Here is a 21,889-nt window from a genome sequence, read left to right on the forward strand (position 1 = left end):
GGATTAGAAGATTAAAAGTAATAGGCAAGTGGCAGACTGGGTGACTCAGGGGATTGGTAAGAGATGTGAGCCTTTCACTTCCTGATTGAAGACTGAAAATTGTGACCTAAGTACTTGGAAGGTTTTGTGCCATCTGATTTTGCAACTTTGTTGAGTTGGATCAGATCATAGCTGATGGAAATATATATTTAAAAATGGAATTCTCTACCAGTTTGTCCAACTGAGAGTGATTCATAACCTGTTTTCTTCCAGGAAGCAAGCACTCAATGCAATCTTAGGAATCACTCCAAATATTCTCTCCTTGCATTAGCTGTGTTTGCACACCCGCAATGTCCGCTTGCCAATTTTCTCATGCCCAGCAGCACTCCTACTCACAAAGATCTTCCCACAAGTGAGAAGCTCTGCTTCACTAAAGAGGAAATCCCTTTGTCTTTTCTCTTCAGTCTCCACCTATCTTTCATGGATGACATCTGTCACCCATTGTTAAGCCCACACATTGTTGAGATCCAAGATGAGTCCTAAAAGATCTCAAAGTCCTGCATCTGCTATGATCTTGCTGGTGTAGTTGGAGTCATCACTGAATATTTTTGGACCGTAAGGGAATGTGAAGATGAATGGGTATTGGAAGCTATTCATGTTCTTCCACATTTTTTTCTTATAAAGTAGGTGTTTCACATCTCATCCTTGAGAGATCTACAAGTTCCCCTTGGAATTCTTTACTGAAAGAAAATTGCTTTGCAGGGTTTTTTTCCCAGACTTTATGCCAGTAAGACCAAAATTGACAACTTTTCAACATTGTGACTTTTTAATGTGAATTAATATGTGCCAGGGAGTAACCAACTCCACCCTTAAATGTGTGTTTTTTTTTAAACTTTTGGGCTAAGTCAACATTTACAACATGAGATAGAAGCCGCTAGCAACATATGTGCATTTAGAAACTCCTGAACATGCTAGATCACGCATGCTCCAAACAATAGGTCTGTGCAGCGGTGTTATGGATAGGTTTCTGTCAAGCTTTATCATATTTATTTGTTTCCATTGCAGTAGCTATAATTATTTTGGAATATGCCCTTAGAAAGCTAGAGTAATATTGAAAACTTAAAAAGTAAGTGGACTTACCTTTATGCAATCTTCCCTTGAGGTGGTTGTCTCTTACCTTACTGTACCTCAGGTCTGCACAAATTGTGGCCTGCCAGATGTTTTGGACTTTAGCTCCCAGAATTCCTGACCATTGGACAAGTAGGCTAGGAATTAAGAGAGTTGAAGTCCCAAACACCTGGAAAGCCACAGGTTGTGTAGGCCTGATGTACTTCCTTCTTTATAGGAAAGAAAAGAGCAAGAATATAGTAAGATTAGGTTATGCTGATCTCCTAAGGGTTCGTGTTGGTGGAGCAAACTCTCCTGGATGAGCTACACACAGATGGTGCCTCCCCCGAGGAGGTCAGTTCCCAAACATAGGAGGCAATCATTTGGAGGGATGTGACACATAAAAATTGGGTTATTCTCTGAGTGGAGGGGGAAAAAGAATACATTTGAATCTGTCTCCTTTATCACTGATGATGTGGAACAGCAAGAACATTAGTCCTCAGGGAATATTCAGATGATCTTAGAAGATTCAGCACATGAAATGGCCCCTGCTAATCTTCAGAAGAAACATATGGTGGTAGAAGGGGACTTTCTGCTGAGGGGAATAGAAGCAGCGGTATGTGGGCTTCACAGAAAGTATTGAGATATGTTCTGTCTCATTGGGGAAAAATCCTTGAGGTGACAGTGAGGCCGAAAATACCTGTGAAGCCCACTGATCACTTGTTTCATGTGTGAATGAATGACACTGCAGTTATATAATGATAGAAATCTGAAAGGTTTTGATATGTAGGTTGTCATTTTGTTTCTCCTAGTTGAGGGACATGGCAATGAATAACTGGCTCTGCATATGATACCACTGGAAATGAAAACCAGTGCCCTAACTCTAGTTAACAACCCATACGGAAGATAAATACAGAGTGTTATTTGAAATGTTAGGTATGTGTATTCAGTTTCCACTGATGAGAAAAGGAACACAGAAAATGAGGTCAGAAGGCAAATACATGTAGAGAAAGTCCACAGTGACAGTTAACTCACATTCATATTAGCCATGAACCAAAATATTGCCAATAACACTAATGTTCTAGCATTCAGTAAGCCAGATAAAGTGCCTAGTGTCGTAAGAAACCATTGCCCTGTTTCAAAACATTGGTTATAGACTGGAACTTCCTAATGAATTATAATGAGCACTTGCTTTGTCTAATCACTCTTTCAACATTCTTTGCTTGGTTCCAAAAGCCTGTGACAAAAATTCAGGGAGGCTGGAGGGGTTCCATACTGGTTTTTTATGTTACTTTTATATCAGATTGTGTTCATAGAGTATATTCTTTTGCATAGAGATTGGCTCGACTGGCCTGGCAGAAGGCTATTGCATATCGTTGAGAGTATAGTTTAGCTTATAGATAACCAAATATGCCAGTGTGATGATGTTGCATAGAACAGGTGAGGACAACAGAAATAGAGGGCAGTATAAGTTAATAAGCAGATATTTTATAACAAAGAAGAGGAGTTGTGCTCAGCTTTCACAATACTGCCCTTTCAAGCTCTTCTGCGGCATATAAAAGTATGATTGTGGTAATAAATGAAATATGAAAATGATTTTTTGAAATCCATGTGTCCCAGAATACATGTTACGACTATTTGATAGAAGACAGAGATTTTTGTTGCTGGAGACTGACCAGTTTTTTGATAGCTGAGACATTTGTCCGAAACCCATCCAAAGTTAAAAACAATAACAAAGCTACATGCTTTGGCAAACAGTGCAAATGCATCTGGTCATTCGTGAAGCCAGGAGTGGGTTGTTGTTTAGTTTCTCTGACACAAGTTTTGTTTCTCTTGTAGAGAGCAATGGTATGAGAAGGTTACAATTCACTGCAAAGTATTTCTCTTTCTCCTCATAGTATTCTTAATTCTCCAGTATTATTGGCACTATATTTAGCTCATTTGCTATCATGTCAGTGTCTTAATAATGGAAAATATGGAGCTTTCTCTTTGGAAAAGTTGAATCTTACAATTTAACATACCTTTTTAAAGTATGGACATAGTTATTCAATTGCATGCATGAATGAATGAATAAATGAACGAATGAAACTTTATTTATAGCCAGTCCTAACTATCTGAGGGGACTCAGGGTGGCTTACAACAAATACAGAGTGGTAAACATTCAATGCCAACAATAATATACACACAAATCCAAAACAATTCAGTAATTGACAACAGCTCAAGTACACCAAATGTGACATAATACACATGATTACATTTTTCCTTAAAACCTCATTAAAACATTTCTAAAATTAAGCTAAAATTGTTGGAGGGGAATGGTAAACCGCAGATTAACAGGACAGAGTTTAGCAGCTTGGCAAGAGTGCATATAGACGTACTTAATCCTCCTCCTCTCCATGGGCTGAATTGCATAGATGTGTCTTTAGTATCTTTTTAAAGGAAAGGAGGGAGGAGGTCTTTTCAATTCTTTAGGGAGGGAGTTACAGAGGTGGGGAGCAATCACGGAGAAGACCCCCCTCTGCCCTCTCTCTCTCCTTCCCACCAGCCACACTTGAGATGAGGAGGGCCTCCCCAGTTGACCGCAGTGCTCGTGTTGGTTTTTAAATGGAGATGCGGTCTTTCAAATAGTCTGAGCCCAACCAGTTTAGGGCTTGAACTGAGTGATTAGAGTGTTCCCATATGAATGATTAGGATTCATTGGCATTTTATTACAATGTGGTCACATGTCTTCCACATGCTCATTTTATTTATTTATTTAAACATTTATATTCTGCCCTTAATAATAATAATTTTATTTTTATACCCCGCCTCCATCTCCTCAGAAACCTGGTTCATTCCATCCCTAGTGACTCTTCTTGGCTGTTATTTTTTATTAACTTCACAATGGAAAAAAAACCCTCTTAACCATTTTTTAAAAATGTGTTTACTTAAGCAGAAAGGCCCCAAATAAACTATTTGTGATGCCATTTAACAATTTATTTGCTCACCATACAACTCTTGTTTAGTTTTGTAGTGTAAGAACCATAAGTGTTGTCTTTTGGACAGATAAATGACTCAAAGGCAATTTATATATATTATATGCATTTTAAAGTGTCTAAACTGCATATTCTTTGTATATCTGAATTTTTTCCGTATGATACATTCTGAAATTAAGAGAGAGATCTCATGCTTTCTGGCACAGGACAAGGAGGATAGTTGTAACCTGATGTGTTGAAAGTATTAAGAAGGAATCACACAGAATAATACAAAGTTATATTACGGTTTTGGGGGTGGGTGGGTGAAAATCTGTTCCGTTATAATGTGGAAGGTGTATGGTCTTTCAGTTAAGGCAGTGGTTCTCAATCTGGGGTCCCCAGATGTTTTTGGCCTACAACTCCCAGAAATCCCAGCCAGTTTACCGACTGTTATGAATTCTGGGAGTTGAAGGCCAAAAACATCTGGGGACCCCAGGTTGAGAACCACTGAGTTAATTAAAGAATAAAAGTCCCAAGAGGTGCGGTTGCTGAAACCTGGTCTATCTTTCAGAAGTCTACTGATTAAGTAGAAATCTGGAGAAGCCGGTGAGTGGACTGTGACGTGACACTAGTGTTTCTGAAGGATTAGCTTTGAAAAAAATGGACACCATGCACTTTTCCATGGCCTCAGTACAAGAAATAAAGCAACGGTGACATTATAATTATGAAGATTGTTTCCACCTCTTCATTTTCCATTCACACTCCTTTACCATCCCCACCTTCTGCTTTGGCTTACAAACTAAACTGTAATCCTGCAATGAGTGTTGTCCAATTGATGAGAATATAATTTTCTAGTTAATGGATATGGGAGGATTGCAGCCCCAGATGTCCAAGAACAGCAAATGTTGTTTCAATGTCACAAGGCAGGTGTGGTGCACTTGTGGAAAACGTCAAACTATTTTTTTCTGAAAGCAAAAGATTTTATTAACATACATTTGAAGAAACTAGCCTTCTGCCCTTCTGTGAGATGTTTTCATCAGATCATAAGAATCGTTAAGCAATACGTTCCTAGTGATGTAATGTGTTCTGGGCCTGACATGTGTTCTCTGTCCCTTGCTATTGTGGTTTTTCTATATTTTGCTAAATTACAGATCTTTCTTAAAGGACATCTACGTATGGAAACCTTAGCACTTTAATACCCACAGTGTGGCATTTTCTGGGGACTAAAATTAGTTTTAATCTGTTTCACTTAACATGCTGTAGGCTGGAATTAGCTTTTACCAGGGTACGTCTTATTACCAGAGTGATTTAGTTCAAGGTACATCTTTGGCATTCATATGTTCAAGGAAAAATGGAGAAATTAGATCAGCAGTCAACAAGCAAAACATATTTCCATCATGACATGGAAAAAAATTGATTTTGAGTCTGCCTTTCTCTAAAGTCCTGTCCAACATAAGGGTTGCAGCCAGTTGAGTGGGCAGCTCAGTGCTGACAACATTTCTTGCACAAGCAATTGGTTGGCCCCTGTTCAAACAGATTATTGGACCAGATAGGCCTTGTTCTGATTTGTAGTGTTCATAGGAAAGCCAAGGCAAACAGCAAGGAAGTCATCAAGTCTATGCTGTCCTTTCTCTAAACTGACAAAGTTTATTTGTGCAACAAATGAGATATGGGATTTGTATTTCAATGAATCATTTTACTCCCTCTACTGCAGGTGATGCTAAAGCTCCTGATCGTACTGATTTCTTCTCAAAGGACTTTCTTAATGTCATCTGGAAAGGTTTTCTTCATTCTCCAGTTTATCTATGTATACTCTGTTTCTCTAGATACTACAGTTAATCAAGTTAACAAAGGAGCTAAAGCAAATTACCTATCTGTATCCGACTGCAATTCTTTTAATGTTCTTCTCATACTAGCTTGAGCATACACACTGGGACAGCCATGAGAAGTGGAATATTCCTGCCACTCTTTTGTTTGCAGAAATGCTTACCCCCATAAAATGTTGTCCTAGGCCCCTCCAAAGCATGGTGTATTCAGTGACAAGGATGTATTTTGGGGATGACTGAATAATTGTTCTGCTTCACAGCTATTTGTTATACAGTGGCAATCCGTTAATATTCTCTTGATGGCTTTTTTTTTTGTAGGAAACACAGATTTCTTAGTGGTTAACATTTTACCTTTCATCTCCTGTAGGTGACTTTAGGTGGGACTTTTATTGGCATTGGACGCAAAACTCCAGATTGCCAGGGCAACACCAAGTATTTCCGCTGCAAATTCTGCAACTTTACCTACATGGGCAATTCATCAACGGAGCTGGAGCAACACTTCTTGCAGACCCATCCAAACAAGATAAAATCCACACTACCTGCCTCTGAAACCAGCAAACCTTCAGAGAAGAACTCGAGCAAGTCCAGCCCTACTGTTCGATCTAGTGAGACTGGAGATTTGGGGAAATGGCAGGACAAGATCACCGTAAAAGCTGGAGATGACACTCCAGTTGGTTATTCGGTGCCCATCAAGCCTCTTGAATCCTCAAGGCAAAACGGTACGGATGTCTCCAGTTACTACTGGTGCAAATTCTGCAGCTTTAGTTGTGAATCATCCAGCTCACTCAAACTGTTAGAACATTACAGCAAGCATCATGGGGGGAGCCAGGCAGGGGGCCTTCACCCAGATCGGAGTGACAAGCTCTCAAGGGGGTCAGTCATTAATCATAATGACTTAGCCAAAAATGCAGATGGAGAGTTAGCAGCAAAGACTGAGAAGGGCTCTAGCATGGCCAAAAAGGACTTTTCCAGCTCAGGAGTGGAGGACAACGTGGTGACAAGCTACAATTGTCAGTTTTGTGATTTTAGGTACTCTAAGAGCCATGGCCCAGCTATAATAGTGGTGGGGCCTCTTCTTCGCCATTATCAGCAGCTACACAACATTCACAAGTGTACCATTAAGCACTGTCAGTTTTGTCCTCAAGGCCTCTGTAGTCCAGAAAAGCACCTTGGAGAAATTACTTATCCTTTTGCTTGCAGGAAAAGTAATTGTTCCCACTGTGCTCTCTTGCTTTTGCACTTGTCCCCTGGAATGCCAGGAGGCTCCAGAGTCAAGCATCAGTGTCACCAGTGCTCTTTCTCCACCCCTGATGTAGACATTCTCCTGCTTCACTATGAAACCACACATGAAGCCCAGGTGTCTGAAGTCAAGCAAGAAGCAAATGCCCTGCAAGGGGGGGATGGACCGCTGACTGTCCAAGAAAGCAAAGAACACTCATGTACCAAATGTGACTTTGTCACTCAGGTGGAAGAGGAGATTTCTCGACACTACAGGTAAAATAAAAATAAAAAATGAGACAGACTGTGGGTTTGTACATAAGTACGCATTTCCTAGCAAACAACTTTGGAGTGGTATATTGTGTAATTTGTATTTAGATGCTGAACACCTGAAAACACCTAATTTATGTGATACAGAACAAGAAGATAAGCTAATGGTGATGGAACAGATAATGTAGTGGTGGATACCCTCTCTTTCATACCCCATCCAAGTTATATTATGTCAGAAGTATTTCTGCTGGGCGGGGGGGGGGGGGGTAAAACACTCAGTTATGGGAATGGGGCATAGGGGTCAGACTGGGGTTGCAGACTAGGGTTAATATCTGACATGAATAACATAGCAGCCCCTGGGTAGTATCTGTTTTTCTGACTTGAATGTATAACTGAACTAGTTCCTTCTTCATTCTATGAATAGGGAAACATTTTGATTCAAATAATGGTGTATGTATGCTTCTACCTTATCCTCCAAATGTTAGCCAGTGGTAAGATTGGATGTTGTGGGCCAGAAACATCAGAATTTCCACACCTTTGGTCTGTGCTACCCGGGAAGACTCCTAGCAACGTCATTGCCAGGCCAAAGGCAATAAGACTCACATTCTAAAGAGCACCTGCTATTTTATTTAGGCATGAAACACAGTAATAATTAAGTGAACATTAGCAACAGTTCAAATCTACAGCAGTTGTATGAACATCGGAATTCTGTAGTTACATCCACGTGTTTGTCTGGAGAATATTGTTACTATTTAAAATATAGGTTGAGAATCTCTTATCCAAAATCCAAATTGTCCACATGGGTGACTGAAATAGTGACATAATTGCTCTCTGATGGTTTAGTGCACAGAAACTTTGTTTCATGCCCAATTCTTTAAAATAATACTGTGCAAAATTACCTTCAGATTATATTTATAAGATATACATGAAATATAAATGAATTTCTTTCCTAGATATATCTTTTTGCATGCTTATGCAAATACAGGGAAAAATTTGGGGAAAAAATCCTAAATCTTCCTAATCCCAAGCATTTTGAATACAGAATACCCCAAAAGTTTTATATTTATTAATTTGGACACTTTTTAAATTTTAATAAGATGGGTTTGAATCCTATCTATAGCTTCTGGAAAGCATCATATTTTCCAGACTAGCTATTCTTAGTAATTACACCTCTTAATTCCACATTCAGTTAAAAAAAATTCAAAGTAATAGTCACGCCACTGTAGTCTAAATATCAAAGATATTCCAGTGACATAAGGATTGGCCATGATCCATCTGAGATTAGAAGTGCTAAAATCTGATTGCTTGTGATGGGAGAACCGAGCATATGCCAATGCCTTCCAGTCTATTGCTCTAAAATTTCTTTCCCACAATTGTACATACATTTTATGCTAATGGGCAAATTTTTCTCTTCCCTATACTCTGGCAAGAAATAACCATATTCAAAATTCATTTGCCCTATTTTGGCTATCCTTACAGCGTGATATGCAAATGTAGGAATAAAGGCGGTTTAGCATATTGCCATAACTGGTGATCTTTGTTTGCCAATTCCAAATAATTTAGGTTTTGTATTGTCTGGCCTCTGGTTTGTACTTCTGACTTACAAAAAGGGCCAACAATTCATGACCTCCAATTTGGGAAGCATGCTAACCAACCTCTTCCTATTTTGTTAAATTGTTTGACTGTCGCAGAGGACCAAAGCATGCCTATATTACTCCTATGTACAAAATAGAGCCAGATACTCGATACTCCTGTGCTATCTTTCTATAGTGAATATGGTTATGAATTCAGAGCATTAGTATGCATGATTTATTTAATGTTGTCTGAATGAAAGGGGCACTATAGTTTCAGATGAGGATTTTCCCCAGCCCAGCTACTTGAGAGCCTTCTAATTTGAGATGCTAGATGCTGAATTTGGAAACTCTTGCATGCAAAGCATGTGTTCTACTTCTGACTCATGGATTCTGAATGCATATAAAGAAAAATTGATATAGCTTTCTGTTTGTCAAAGTTGGAGGTAGTTCTCCCAACCTATAGATAATTGTTTATTCCCAACACTAAATGTCCAGATAGTGTTGGATAGGTATCAAATCTGATCATGTCAGTCAGTATGGCTAATGGCCAGTGATGGTAGTTGTAATCAAGAAACCTCTGGAGTCAATTATTTGGAGACATTAGGTTGGGGCTAGACTCTAATGCAGTTGTTCTCAACCTGGGGTCCCCAGATGTTTTTGGCCTTCAACTCCCAGAACAGAACTCCTAACAGCTGGTAAACTGGCAGGGATTTCTGGGAGTTGTAGGCTAAAAACATCCGGGGACTCTAGGTTGAGAACTGCTGCTCTAATGGATATATTTGCCAGAGTACACTCAGGACCTTTGAATCTTTGGAGCAACTCCCTTTTGAGGAGTAAAAAGAGACTACTGCAGATTTTACTTCTAGAGTGTCCTTTTTACTCTCCAAATCTTGCTTTTTATTTGGAAAGGAATTGATAAAACAAAACAAAACTGAAACAAGTAAGAAATTCAAACCAGAAAAACCAAAATACCCTAGAAAATATACCAGAAATTGTAGTCCAAAAATGTAACATAAAACCAAACTACCAACATTGTTATACTTTGTTTACCCCAGGTAACATTGTGGGATTAAACTAGGGTTGCCATTGCACCATTGTCCATTCAGGTTCAAACCAAGACTGACCCTGCATAGCTTCCAAGGATCTGGTGCCCTTTATCCTAAGGAATAAAAAGGGCAGGGCTTCTACTATAAGACATTCCTTTGAGATGAAAGTGGAAAGCACCTGGACATTGCTCAACAAACAGTTCAGCTGTATTGACTAGATCTGAGGAGCCCATAAAATCATGGCGCCTATTGCTCATGTTTAACTAACATCTGTGTCCCACACAAGCTACAAGCTCCAGCAAGAATTTTCCCCCTCCCCCTTTTGATCCAAGTGGGCTGTAAGGGTGTTGTTAGAATTAATTAGTCAATTATTGTAAACAGCTTTGAAGATGAAAAGTAGTTTCTATGTCTTAGGTGGTATTATAATTCATTTTTATTAGGGCTGCTCTGGGCCATATTGGAATTTTTAAACACACTTCACTTTGACCATGCTTTCAGTGGCTGTTGTTAGATTTAAAATCTCTGAGGAGAATATTCCCCTGTTGAAAGCAATTTAGTTGATGTTTTCATAGGTTTAAAATAAGATGCCTATTCCTAGCAAAAGATAGTAGTTTTTTTTTAAAAAAAAAAAACCTCTCATGTGGAATTTTAGACTGTGTAGTTCAGATTTAGACTTTTTGGTTATTGGTCTAGTTTTCAAAAGTACTAAGCGTCATACTTATACCGTTGACGTCAATGGTACATAATATTGTTGGAAAAGAAATCACACTACTTATTTAGGTGACTAAATATGCTTTGGGGAACCTAAAATTAGTCTCTTGAGCTTCAAAAAATCTTGGCAAGACTTTTACAAATCTTCTGGCACAACAAACCAGCATTTACTCCATATATATTTCCACATGTTTGACTCCTAAAAGCATATGACATGTTCCTTTTTTAGACGGTTCTGTAACAATTGTCCCCATGTTTTTCCCTTTTTGTTCCTTTTTCTACAGCTAAGCTTTCTTTCAAGATAGAACTTTTTAAAAATCTCTGTGTATTCATGCATGCACATACACATCAGATTAGATAGAGGATTTTATTTTTAAAGAATTAAAATATCAGGATTACCTCAAAATCTTCTTTATAATCTGTTAATACAAATGTGTAACTATACCTGGAATTTTATAGTTTGTCAAAATGAGCTTTCTGAAATTGAGGAGGAAAGGCTTTTTTTCAGGCCTTCTTTGCCAACAAAAAAAAAATCGTAGGTTATAAGCAGCAGTACGGTATGTCGTTTTTAAAAAGCAGTTGATTAAAAGGTTGAACCAAGAACTACAAATAATAATTCTTTCTTTAACAAAATGATACTTTATCATGAGCTTCATTTAGTATAATGGGTTTTGCTCTTTGGTGGGCTAAAGTTTATACTCCAACTATGAACGGTGCTGATGGAGGCTGATAAGTGTTCAAATTTAATATTAAGGTAGGGTTACCAAGTGAAAAATAGGGCGGAATTCTTGTACCTTCTGTCATGGTATAGAAGAGATAATTGCTCCTAGTGGAGCTTGTGTGCTGAGCAGTTGAAATGTCTTATTCCATATAACTATTAATGGTATAGTATTGCAACCTAAACCTGAAACCATATACTCAGTTACCATGTAGTAACCACTATTGAATTCACCATTGCATGTGTTTTACAGTGTTTCACTTTTTCTTTTTCTTTCCTGATGTTGTTGAATCCCATTCATTCGGAGTAATTTAGCTGAAGAGCCATTTCCACCAATTTCAGTCAAATTTCATTGCAACTGGTTCCTGGGTCTTCAGTTGCAGTGTGAATCTTCTAACATCTGACACAAAACTAGCAAAAGTGAGAACTATTCTCATGCCTAGGCCTCTAAGATCTTTTACATCTTGTGTAAAAGCTGATCCTATTCATCATGTTAAGGAGCATACTTCTCAGACCCAGCCCAAGTTTTTTGACGTATGAGCAGAAAAAACATACATGCCCTCTTCATCTGTCTGGCCGGGGGGGGGGGGGGGATATCTAATAAATTGCTACCTTTTGATGACATTCCAAATATGCTGCCTTACTCTGCTGTATTGCAGTTTTCGATCCCAATAATTATGCTGTTTATCAAGTGTTTTGCTTTGCTGTTGACTGGACTGGGAACAACAGTCAAACAGTTTGAATGTTTCTTATCCAAAAGTGTTCAGACTTTTTTTTGGGGGGGGGGGGGGGTTAATAACTGTATTTGCGCATAATTAGAAAGCTTGGAGTTGGAATCCAAATCTAAACGTCAAATTCATGTTACACATAATCTTACAGTAATATTTAACAATATTGCACCTGGGCTGTGGTGCAAGCTGGTGAGCAGCCAGCTGCAGCCAGCGGGGACCAATCACTCTGACCAAGAGGTCATGAGTTCGAGGCCAGCTCGGAGCCTGCGTTTGTTTTTGTCTTTGTTCTATGTCAAGGCATTGAATGTTTGCCTTATATGTGTAATGTGATCCGCCCTGAGTCCCCTTCGGGGTGAGAAGGGTGGAATATAAATACTGTAAATAAATAAATAAATAATTTAGTCCATGCAACAACATTTGTGTATCAGAAAACAAAAATATCATTCTCTTATCTGGCCAAGTGGACAATTTCTTAGGCAAGGAATAATCAATGATGATTCCTTCCTCCAAAATATAGCCTACAGCAACTGGTATGTGTTGGCAAACTCTCATTCAAATACTTCCAAGGGCTGACCTTGCTTAGCTTCCAAGATCAAATGGGATCTAGTGTCCTCAAGTTATGTTTCTCTATAATTTTTATTTCTTTCTTTACAGTGAGACTATCATTCTTAAGAACAGTCATAACAATGCCTATATTGTTGAATTCCTCCATTATGGGTGCCTGCATTAAGGCTGTGCTTTTTTTAAAAAAATGATCAGTGTTTTTCCATAAACATTTTTATCCAGAGAGGGGGAAATTATTTTTTTTTAAAGTGTACAGTGAAAAAAAACTGGACAGAAATGCTCAAAATTTGGGATTTAGGGTACTCTTACTTATGAAGGGGCACAAACACTATACATGTGCTATTTTCTATTATTGGAGCAACTCTCCAACTTTCTTGGGTCTCTGTAGTTCAAAATCATCAAACATGGCAGCCAGGAGGGCTGAAAAGGTATGCAATAAAAAGTGGAAATTAATAAGGCAAGCTCAAAACTACCAGAAGAAATTAGGATGAAAGAAAAGAGTCTAAATGAAGCATAAAAATTGAAGCTTCAAGGGAAAGATGGAAAACTGACCAGAAATGAAAAGATATATCTTGCTAAAAATCATAGATTTGCTTCTCCCTCAGAGGTGGACACAGCATCACCAATTACAGAGCTTGCCAGAATTATAAATATTTTCATTAGAGAAACCTTGCCTCTATAATGAGAAATATAGGGTCTGGCAGATCCCAAGGAAATGTGTTTTAAGAAGAGACAAAATCTGTTCTGATACTTGTTTTTCTGAGAGGTTGTTCTCAAAATTTTCTACTGCATACCATCTCAGGAATATAATCCATTTGTGGAATTTTCTCCAAAATGTTCATCTTCCCATAACAACACTCAGTGTGATAGTATTTTAGAGGAAACAAGGATGCAGAAGAGTCCTAGTCCAAACTGCTACACAACACTGGCTCTCATTACTACTACAGGTAGAATAACAAAATGCACCAAAATCTGAAATTGTCCACTTCAGTGGCAGATGTAGTGACATCTTCGCTTACTAGTGATTCAGTGTACCCAACCTTTGTTTTATACACAGATGTATTAAAACTATAGTATAAAATTATCTCAACCAATGTCCATAATGTGCATATGAAACATAAATCAGTGTTAGGATTAGACTTGCTTCCCATCTCCAAAATATCTCTTTAGGTACTTATAGACAAATGTAGTTATTTCAAAATCTTTTTAAAAATCTAAAATTGAAACATTTCTGGTGCTAAGCATTTCAAGTTAATGGATACTCTACCTGTACTACCTTTAATTCTATCTTGCCTTTGAGTGGAAGTTAAAGAATTTCTTTTATTCTTTCAAGAAACTCTGCCCTAAAACAGCGATTTTTGAGAGGGCATTCATTGAATGGTCTAATCTCTGCATCAATTTTGGAATAAGAATTTGCAGACTAGCTTTGGGAAAGGACAGGGGCTTCCCCCCTTCTTGTTCCAATTTACTATGAAGCCTTGCACACCAGGGTCCTGATCCTGACTGGGAAGTCTGTGCGCTACTGTAATGTTAATAAAACAGTATCATGTTAGCTCATAAAAAGTGTTCTGTTTCCATGGCATACACAGGAAATTGGCAACATATTGTTCCAATGTGGGAACATGTGTTTTACATAGTTCAGTAATACAGCACTTTGCATGGTGTGCTTGAATGAAAATAGGCATGTGTGTTGATCTAAGGTATATGGGACACTTAAATTTACTGGAGACTGCATATTATATACTTTCTTGGCTTTCTTAGTTGAGAATTTCATGATTGATCCAAACCACCCCTCCTTTAACACCTTCTTTTTCATACTTTTTGTGGAATGAGAAACATAGGTAATACCCACACTGGTCTTTTGTTTTTCTTTTTGAAAAGTCTCATTAAAAACGTAAGAATGTCCATAAATGAACAAATATGATTTGTTTCCTGCAGAAAGCAAAATGCTTTAGGAATAAACAGATTTCTCTCAGAGGACCCTCTGCACCCTTTAAAGTTTTTGATTTTTGAATGAATGATACATTGCTGAACAGGGCAAAGTTATCAGCAGACAACACAATTCTTTTAGGCAATATCTGCTCCCTAGAAAGCTTATTATGTACGTATCAAAGGTTAACAATATATTTGACATTTCAGCATTAAACCCAAATGCCTCAATCCTCAAATGTATTGATTAACATTCAAGAAAACATGTTACAGTAGTATTCCCATAATATCTTTGAATGTGCTTTTCTTGCATGGTTGGACTGGATTCCCCATGTGGTCTATTTGAACTCTGTGATTCTAAAACAAATCCAAGAAAAAGTAATGAATGAGTTTCCACTTGCCTTGTTATGCACATGTTTACCTATGTTCATGGGTGGTTTTAGGATTTACAATTTTCATTCTTTGAATAATACCCATATGTTTCATGACTATTTCTTAAACAAGCAGAACTATTTTAGATATATCAATTTGCTGATGTCAGCAATTATTACTATTATTAATAGCATTTGTATTAGTATTATTTATTTTAATTTAACTCCACCTTTCTTCCAAAATAGGAAGTCATCTAGTAATATTTCAACACATAATTACATAAGCAGACAACCATACATTAAATTATCAGGAGCCAGATAGGTAACTTCTCCTTAGTTGTCATCAAAAGGATTGTGATTCCAGACTCAAGTGAAGTCATGTTTATAAAAAAATATTTTCCCTGAGCAGTTGTTCCTACTTGAAATTAATTAGGTATAAATAATAGGTTGCATCACCAATATCTTCATGAATTTTCAAATTAATATAGAAATTAAGAATTCATTAAAATAGAAAATCATTAATTCCATATTTACATCTCAGTCTGTATTGTATTATGAAACATTACATAATGAATATTTGATTGGCTGAGTATAGTGGTGTCACATAGTGATCAGCATCCTATTGGTGCCATATACAAGTGGGGTGAATTATTCATTACTGTGGAACAGACTTATTCAGCAGACAATGGCCAAAGTGGAGCTGTGCATATATCAATGTTGTGCATTGGACATTGTACAATCACCCAGTCATTGACATGTTACACAATGTTGCTATTCTGTATGAGGGTTGCATCGTGCTGCCGTATATTTCCTCATGAGAACATTTAAGGTGAATGGATATTGGATGTCTGCCAACAAGTGGTGGCTAGGTGATGAAAAACCCATATCCATGTATTTGAAGTCTGCAGATGTCCAAGATAATGTAGTGTTGAAACTGGCTGGCAATTATTACAGGTATCCTCTGAATAAACTATTAGGCATCCCATGTTTTCCCCACGCCATATAGTATACCAAATAGTATATAAAACCTATAGAGGGTTATGCAGTCCGAGGGAATAACAAGATTTGCAACAGTCATGAATGCCTCTGCTTCTCCTGGTAAACAACCCCTATGTTTGAATTTTGAGCATTCATACAGAGTTAAAATAGTTTTCATTCTAGATTCTAGATTAAAAGGGAAAATTGCATCTTTGTGATTAAAACCTTACACAGGAGAAGTTTGGGAAGCAATAAAAAAAAACATAGGGAAGGTAACAATTGGATGGTCCAGGCCCCATCTACACTGCCATATAATCCAGTTTGAACTGCATTGTAATGGCCAGTGTAGACCATTATCATCCAGTTCAATGCATTACATTGTCATATAATCCAGTTCAATGCAGTTAATCAGCATTCTGAAACTGGATTATATGACAGGGCAGATGGAGCCCCAGAGGGAGAAGAAGATGTGCGTTGCTCCTTAGTTTTTCATGGCATGTGGGTCATAAGTCAAAAACATTTTGAAGATGAATCTTCTTCAAAAGAACTCACACAATGATTTAAAAAGTCAAATTATCAAACTCTGTAATCACATCTGGAGATACTCTTTTCTCTGCTTTCAACTTTTTTCTGTAGATATATCTGTAGATTCTTATATTCACAACATTCTTATTGTAATGTTTTATATAATTTTATTCTATAATATTTTTTCTCCATATGCTGCTGTTTGCAAGATTCTACATGCTCTTTTTGCATATAAACAATTAGCACTTGATCAATTAAAATAGAAATCTGCAAATGGAAAAAAGATACCTCAAAAGAGTTTGCTATTATCCAAAAAGAAAACATTGGAGAGTAAAGGGGCTTATGTTTTGGCAGTAGTGTTGTAAGAATGATGCTCAGTCCAATTCAACACTTCCATACTTTCCCATCCAGGGATACACCCCTTACCCTCCAAATACACTTTCTGATTTTTAGAAAATCAGGTTTAATTACAGGGTGCAAATAGAAGAGAATATATAGTTGCATATCATTGCCCTAATTGACATTTCATAGATCAGCATCACTCAAGTTGGTGGTCTGTGGATCAGTGCTGATCCATGTGCCATTGAACTGCAGTTGTGAGTTTTGATGAAAGAAATCAGTTATATTCAGTTGGAAAAAACTTAATAATCCCAGAGAAGCACTGTATTGCACTATTTTTTTAATTCCATGAAAATTTGGATTTTGCATTTGGAATTATGTTCATACTCTATAACTGAAATAAAAGTATTTATATTACTAAGCACACAAATCTATATATATAACAGAGTGATGGCATCACGGCAATTCACAAAACAACAAAAGTACAGGCCCCCCAACCTCAAAATTTGACAACACAACCCATCATCCACGCCTCAAGGTTGATACAACAAAAAGAAAAGAAAAATAAAGTCCTAATTAGAGGGAGAGCAATAATTTTTTTTATCCAATTGCTGCCAGTTTAGAGGGCTAATCTCTGCCCACTTGGTTGCCTAGCAACCAAGGGACAGCCAGGTTTCAGTTAGGGGACAGGCAGATTTAGGCCTCACTTAGACTTCTTCCACAGATTATCTAATTTGCACTGGATTATATGGCAGTGTAGACTCAAGGCCCTTCTACACAGCTATATAACCCATTTATAATCTAATATTATCTGCTTTGCACTGGATTATCTTGACTCCACACTACCATATAATCCACTTCAGTGTGCATTTTATACAGCTGTGAAGAAGGGGCCTCATATAATCCAGTTCTGAGCAGATAATATAAGATTAGAAATATACAGTAGAGTCTCACTTATCCAACGTAAACAGGCCGGCAGGATAAGTGAATATGTTGGATAATAAGAAGGGATTCAGGAAAAGCCAATTAAACATCAAATTAGGTAATCGTTATACAAATTAAGCACCAAAACATCATATTATACAACAAATTTGATAGAAAAAGTAGTTCCATGCGCAGTAATGCTATGTAGTATTTACAGTAGAGTCTCACTTATCCAACACTCGCTTATCCAACGCATTTTTGTAGTCAATGCTTTCAATATATCATGATATTTTGGTGCTAAATTCATAAATCCAGTAATTTCTACATAGAATTACTGTGTATTGAACTACTTTTTCTTCCAAATTTGTTGTCTAACATGATGTTTTGGTCCTTAATTTGTGAAATCATAACTTAATTTGACGTTTAATAGGCTTATCCTTAATCCCTCCTTATTATCCAACATATTCGCTTATCCAACATTCTGCCGGCCCGTTTATGTTGGATAAGTGAGACTCTACTGTACTGTATTTACAAATTTACCACTAAAATATCACAATGAATTTAAAACACTGACTACAAAAACATTGATTATGAAAAGGCAGACTGCGTTGGATAATCCAGAACATAAGCGAATGTTGGATAAGTGAGATTCTTCTTTAATATGAAATAATTACTGGGATAGAATAATGCAGAACAATATAATCTCTAAAACCAGGACAGTAAATAAACAGGGGAATTCCACACAGGAAACAATCAGGGCCAGCTAACACCTCCCAACAAAGTATTCCCATCATCAAAGTCTGGCAAATCCTCTGTTTTCTCAGGGCCACAGACAGTAGAAGCACATAAAATATCGCAAACAACACCACTCTGAAAACAAGGGAATTCCAGACAGGAAACAATCAGGGCCAGCTAACACCTCCCAACAAAAAATTCACTCAGGGAGGAAACAGCCAGGCTTTAAAGCTGCATGGCCATTACATCCTAATCATTTTTCCTAATTGCAGCATTCATACTTGCCTCCAACAAACAAAAAAAACCATTCAGAAATACTGTATATTCACAACCTTTAGGAAATAATATCCCCTGATGGCGCAGCGTGTTAAAGCGCTGAGCTGCTGAACTTCTGGACTGAAAGGCCGCAGGTTTGAATTGGGAGCGGAGAGAGCCCCCACTGTTAGCTCCAGCTTCTGCCAACCCAGAAGTTCGAAAACATGCAAATGTGAGTGTATCAATAGGTACTGCTCCGGCGGGAAGGTAACGCCGCTCCATGTAGTCATCCCACATGACCTTGGAGGAGTCTATGGACAACGCCGGCTCTTCGGCTTAGAAATGGAAATGAGCACCAACCCCCAGAGTCAGACACGACTGGACTTAATGTCAGGGGAAAACCTTTACCTTTGACCTTAACTACCACCAATTCCTCAATACTTTATTTCCCATACCACCAGACTTCGCCACAGCAACGCGTGGCCGGGCACAGCTAGTACTTAATATAATAATAATACTTTATTTCTAACCCACCCTCTCTCCCTGAAGGGACTCAGGGCGGTTTCCAAAAAATAACAAAAACAGCAAACATTCAATGCCTAAAACAGACAGGTGGCAATCAAGACATAAACATGAAATAAAATGAACTCAGTAAAACTTAGAATAAGAATAATAAGTTGTATTTCTTTAAAAACCCAGTTGTGCTAAAATATACTTGATGCAAGGCGGGATAGAACATTTCAACTTTTCAGTTTGCATATTCTTGTGAAAGTGGGAGACTATAACTCATTTGTTCATGCTTAATCCCATAAATGTTGTGTGTTGTACAAAATCTGACTGACGTGTACATCAGGTTATGTAATTTTTTTGAAAGTAATTTTAAAAATATATTAATTAAACTGTCTCAAATGTTCAGGTGAAAGATGGCCTAAAACTTAAACACAACTGCTTGGTTTTGATACTGCTTGTCAGAAAATATCCAAGCAGACATTGAAACACTTGACAGAATGTCTTTTGTAAAATAAGCAAGAATGAAGGAAATAATTTTATATTTAAAGCTAAAAACTAAGATATTTGTCACCTACAAGGGAGTCATGACCAGTAACATCTGTTTGTGGGTGTGCTCAAACGAAAATAGCTCTTACCAGCTTTTGGAAACAAAAGAGAGAGGGGAGGCATATGGTAAACAGGACAAAAAAGACAAGAAAGAACCAAGAAAAGAAAAAAAGTAAATCAAATAAAAGAAAACTATGACATGATCATGATAGGAAATGTATGTACTTCTTTGAAGCTTGTTATGGAAGGGTTGAAGACCATTGACTAAGGAGAAATATATACTCCTTTAAAAATGTTTATTTTTAGAAAACAAGATTGCTTTGAACTAGCTGGGTGAGAGCATTATAATATTGTTATTCTTTCCCTTTTCTACCAGGAGAGTCCATAACTGTTACAAATGCCGTCAATGCAGCTTCACAGCTGCCAATACTCAGTCTTTACTGGAGCACTTCAACACTGTGCACTGTCAAGAAATGGAGGCCACAACAGCCAATGGGGAAGATAGCCATGGGGTGACTGCTGCTCTTAAAGAAGAACCTAAAATTGACCTGAAGGTCTATAGCCTGATCATTGCTGACCCAAAAATGGGGGAGCATGTCTCTGAAACCATAGTGAAGAAGGAAAAGCTGGACGAGAAGGACGCATTGAAAGAGAAGTGTTGGCCAGATGGGTCCAATGACGATCTTCGCAGCACGCCTTGGAGAGGAGTAGACATTTTGAGGGGAAGTCCATCCTACTCCCAAACCAACTTGGGCCTTCTGACCACAGTGTCTGTTGGCCAAGAGCAGCCAAAGCCCTTAAGAGATAGTCCAAATGTAGAAGCTGCACATCTTGCACGGCCTGTTTATGGCTTGCCTATTGAGACCAAGGGGTTCCTGCAGGGGGTACCCCAAGGAGGTGGAGAAAAATCTGGACCACTCCCTCAGCCATACCCTGGATCTGGTGATAACAAGTCAAAAGATGAATCTCAGTCCCTCTTACGGGTAGGAAATTCTACTTTTTTATTGTTCCAGTGCATTCCTATAGTTTGTTTCTTTAAAATGGATTTTGAACAGCTAAGATGTCAGTGCCTTGAAACATTCAGACTTGCATAAGCAGATTTTCACATAGTCATTTTCAGAACATTTGTAGAAAGCTACACTGCAAGTTGTGGTAGTAAGTGATCTTTGTCGTTGCTATTAAATTGGTTGTACTGAGTTAATCATTCCTGCTGATTTTGCAAGATGATGTTACATTTGGAAAAGAAATGTGCAGAACCCCAGAAGGCTGCACATCTGTTACAGTAAAGCATCTAATCACCTCTTAAATTTTAAGGTGGTTTGACAGGACATAGTTAAGCAAGCCATCACTGGATCAAATAGCTGAAAATGTGAGACCTGAATCAAATAATAATACAAAGTAGGATTGGGAATATGTTAAAAAAAGTCTCAGCACAATGTGATTAAATACAACATTAGGTGCTTGTTTAGCTGTGTTGGAAACTGAAGGGCTTCAAGAAGAGAAACACTGCTACTCTCTTACTACATGAAATCATTGTCTTATTCTAAGAAGAGAAAACATCTATTACAGGCCTATCTTTTTTAAAAAATAAATTACAAGCTGTGTGTTCTTATTCACTTAATTTACACGTTACAAAGTACTGCTTGCTTGAAATTTGTCATGTGGGAAAATAACACATGAATAGTTGAGTCCTGAGGTTTTATATTATCTGTGTCACAGCATTCTGTTTTAGATCTGTTCTGTAAAGTTCTCCATGTACTGCATGCTGACTACTTTGGGTTCAGTAATATCCCCATGGCTAGGTAGGTAAAATTCCTAGGCTTTTTACATAGTTACATAGATTGCTACACGATTTTCAGCTTATCTGCGAAACCAGTTCAGGTGTTGATTTCTGCCAGGTGGCCACCCAAGTTGATTTTGCTGTAAGGGGAAAAAAAGGTCTTCGACTTTACAAATTAAGCTGAATTTGAATCCAGTTTAGGAATATCAAGGAATTAGGTTTTGCAATAACAAATCTAATAAATATTGGCCAAGGGAGTGTCTGAGCACAGAATAAGTAGTTAAATTGCGCCATTAAAA

General features: G+C 37.7%; 1 protein-coding gene across 8 annotated transcripts in view; it reads left to right on the top strand.

Moving 5' to 3' along the window:
- The window catches only part of trps1 (transcriptional repressor GATA binding 1), a 256,388-nt gene that overhangs the window by 79,798 nt on the left and 154,701 nt on the right, over nt 1–21,889 (top strand). For 7 of the 8 annotated variants that reach the window (XM_008108238.3, XM_062980071.1, XM_008108236.3 and 4 more), the window contains 2 exons: nt 6,234–7,360; nt 20,187–20,793. In XM_008108238.3, coding sequence (XP_008106445.2) covers nt 6,234–7,360; nt 20,187–20,793 — 1,734 coding nt within the window. The remainder of the gene's footprint in view (nt 1–6,233; nt 7,361–20,186; nt 20,794–21,889) is intronic. The other variant, XM_008108241.3, reaches the window with a different exon arrangement.

This window comes from Anolis carolinensis, chromosome 4 (genome assembly GCF_035594765.1).
Source record: "Anolis carolinensis isolate JA03-04 chromosome 4, rAnoCar3.1.pri, whole genome shotgun sequence".
NCBI classification, from domain to species: Eukaryota; Metazoa; Chordata; class Lepidosauria; order Squamata; family Dactyloidae; genus Anolis; species Anolis carolinensis.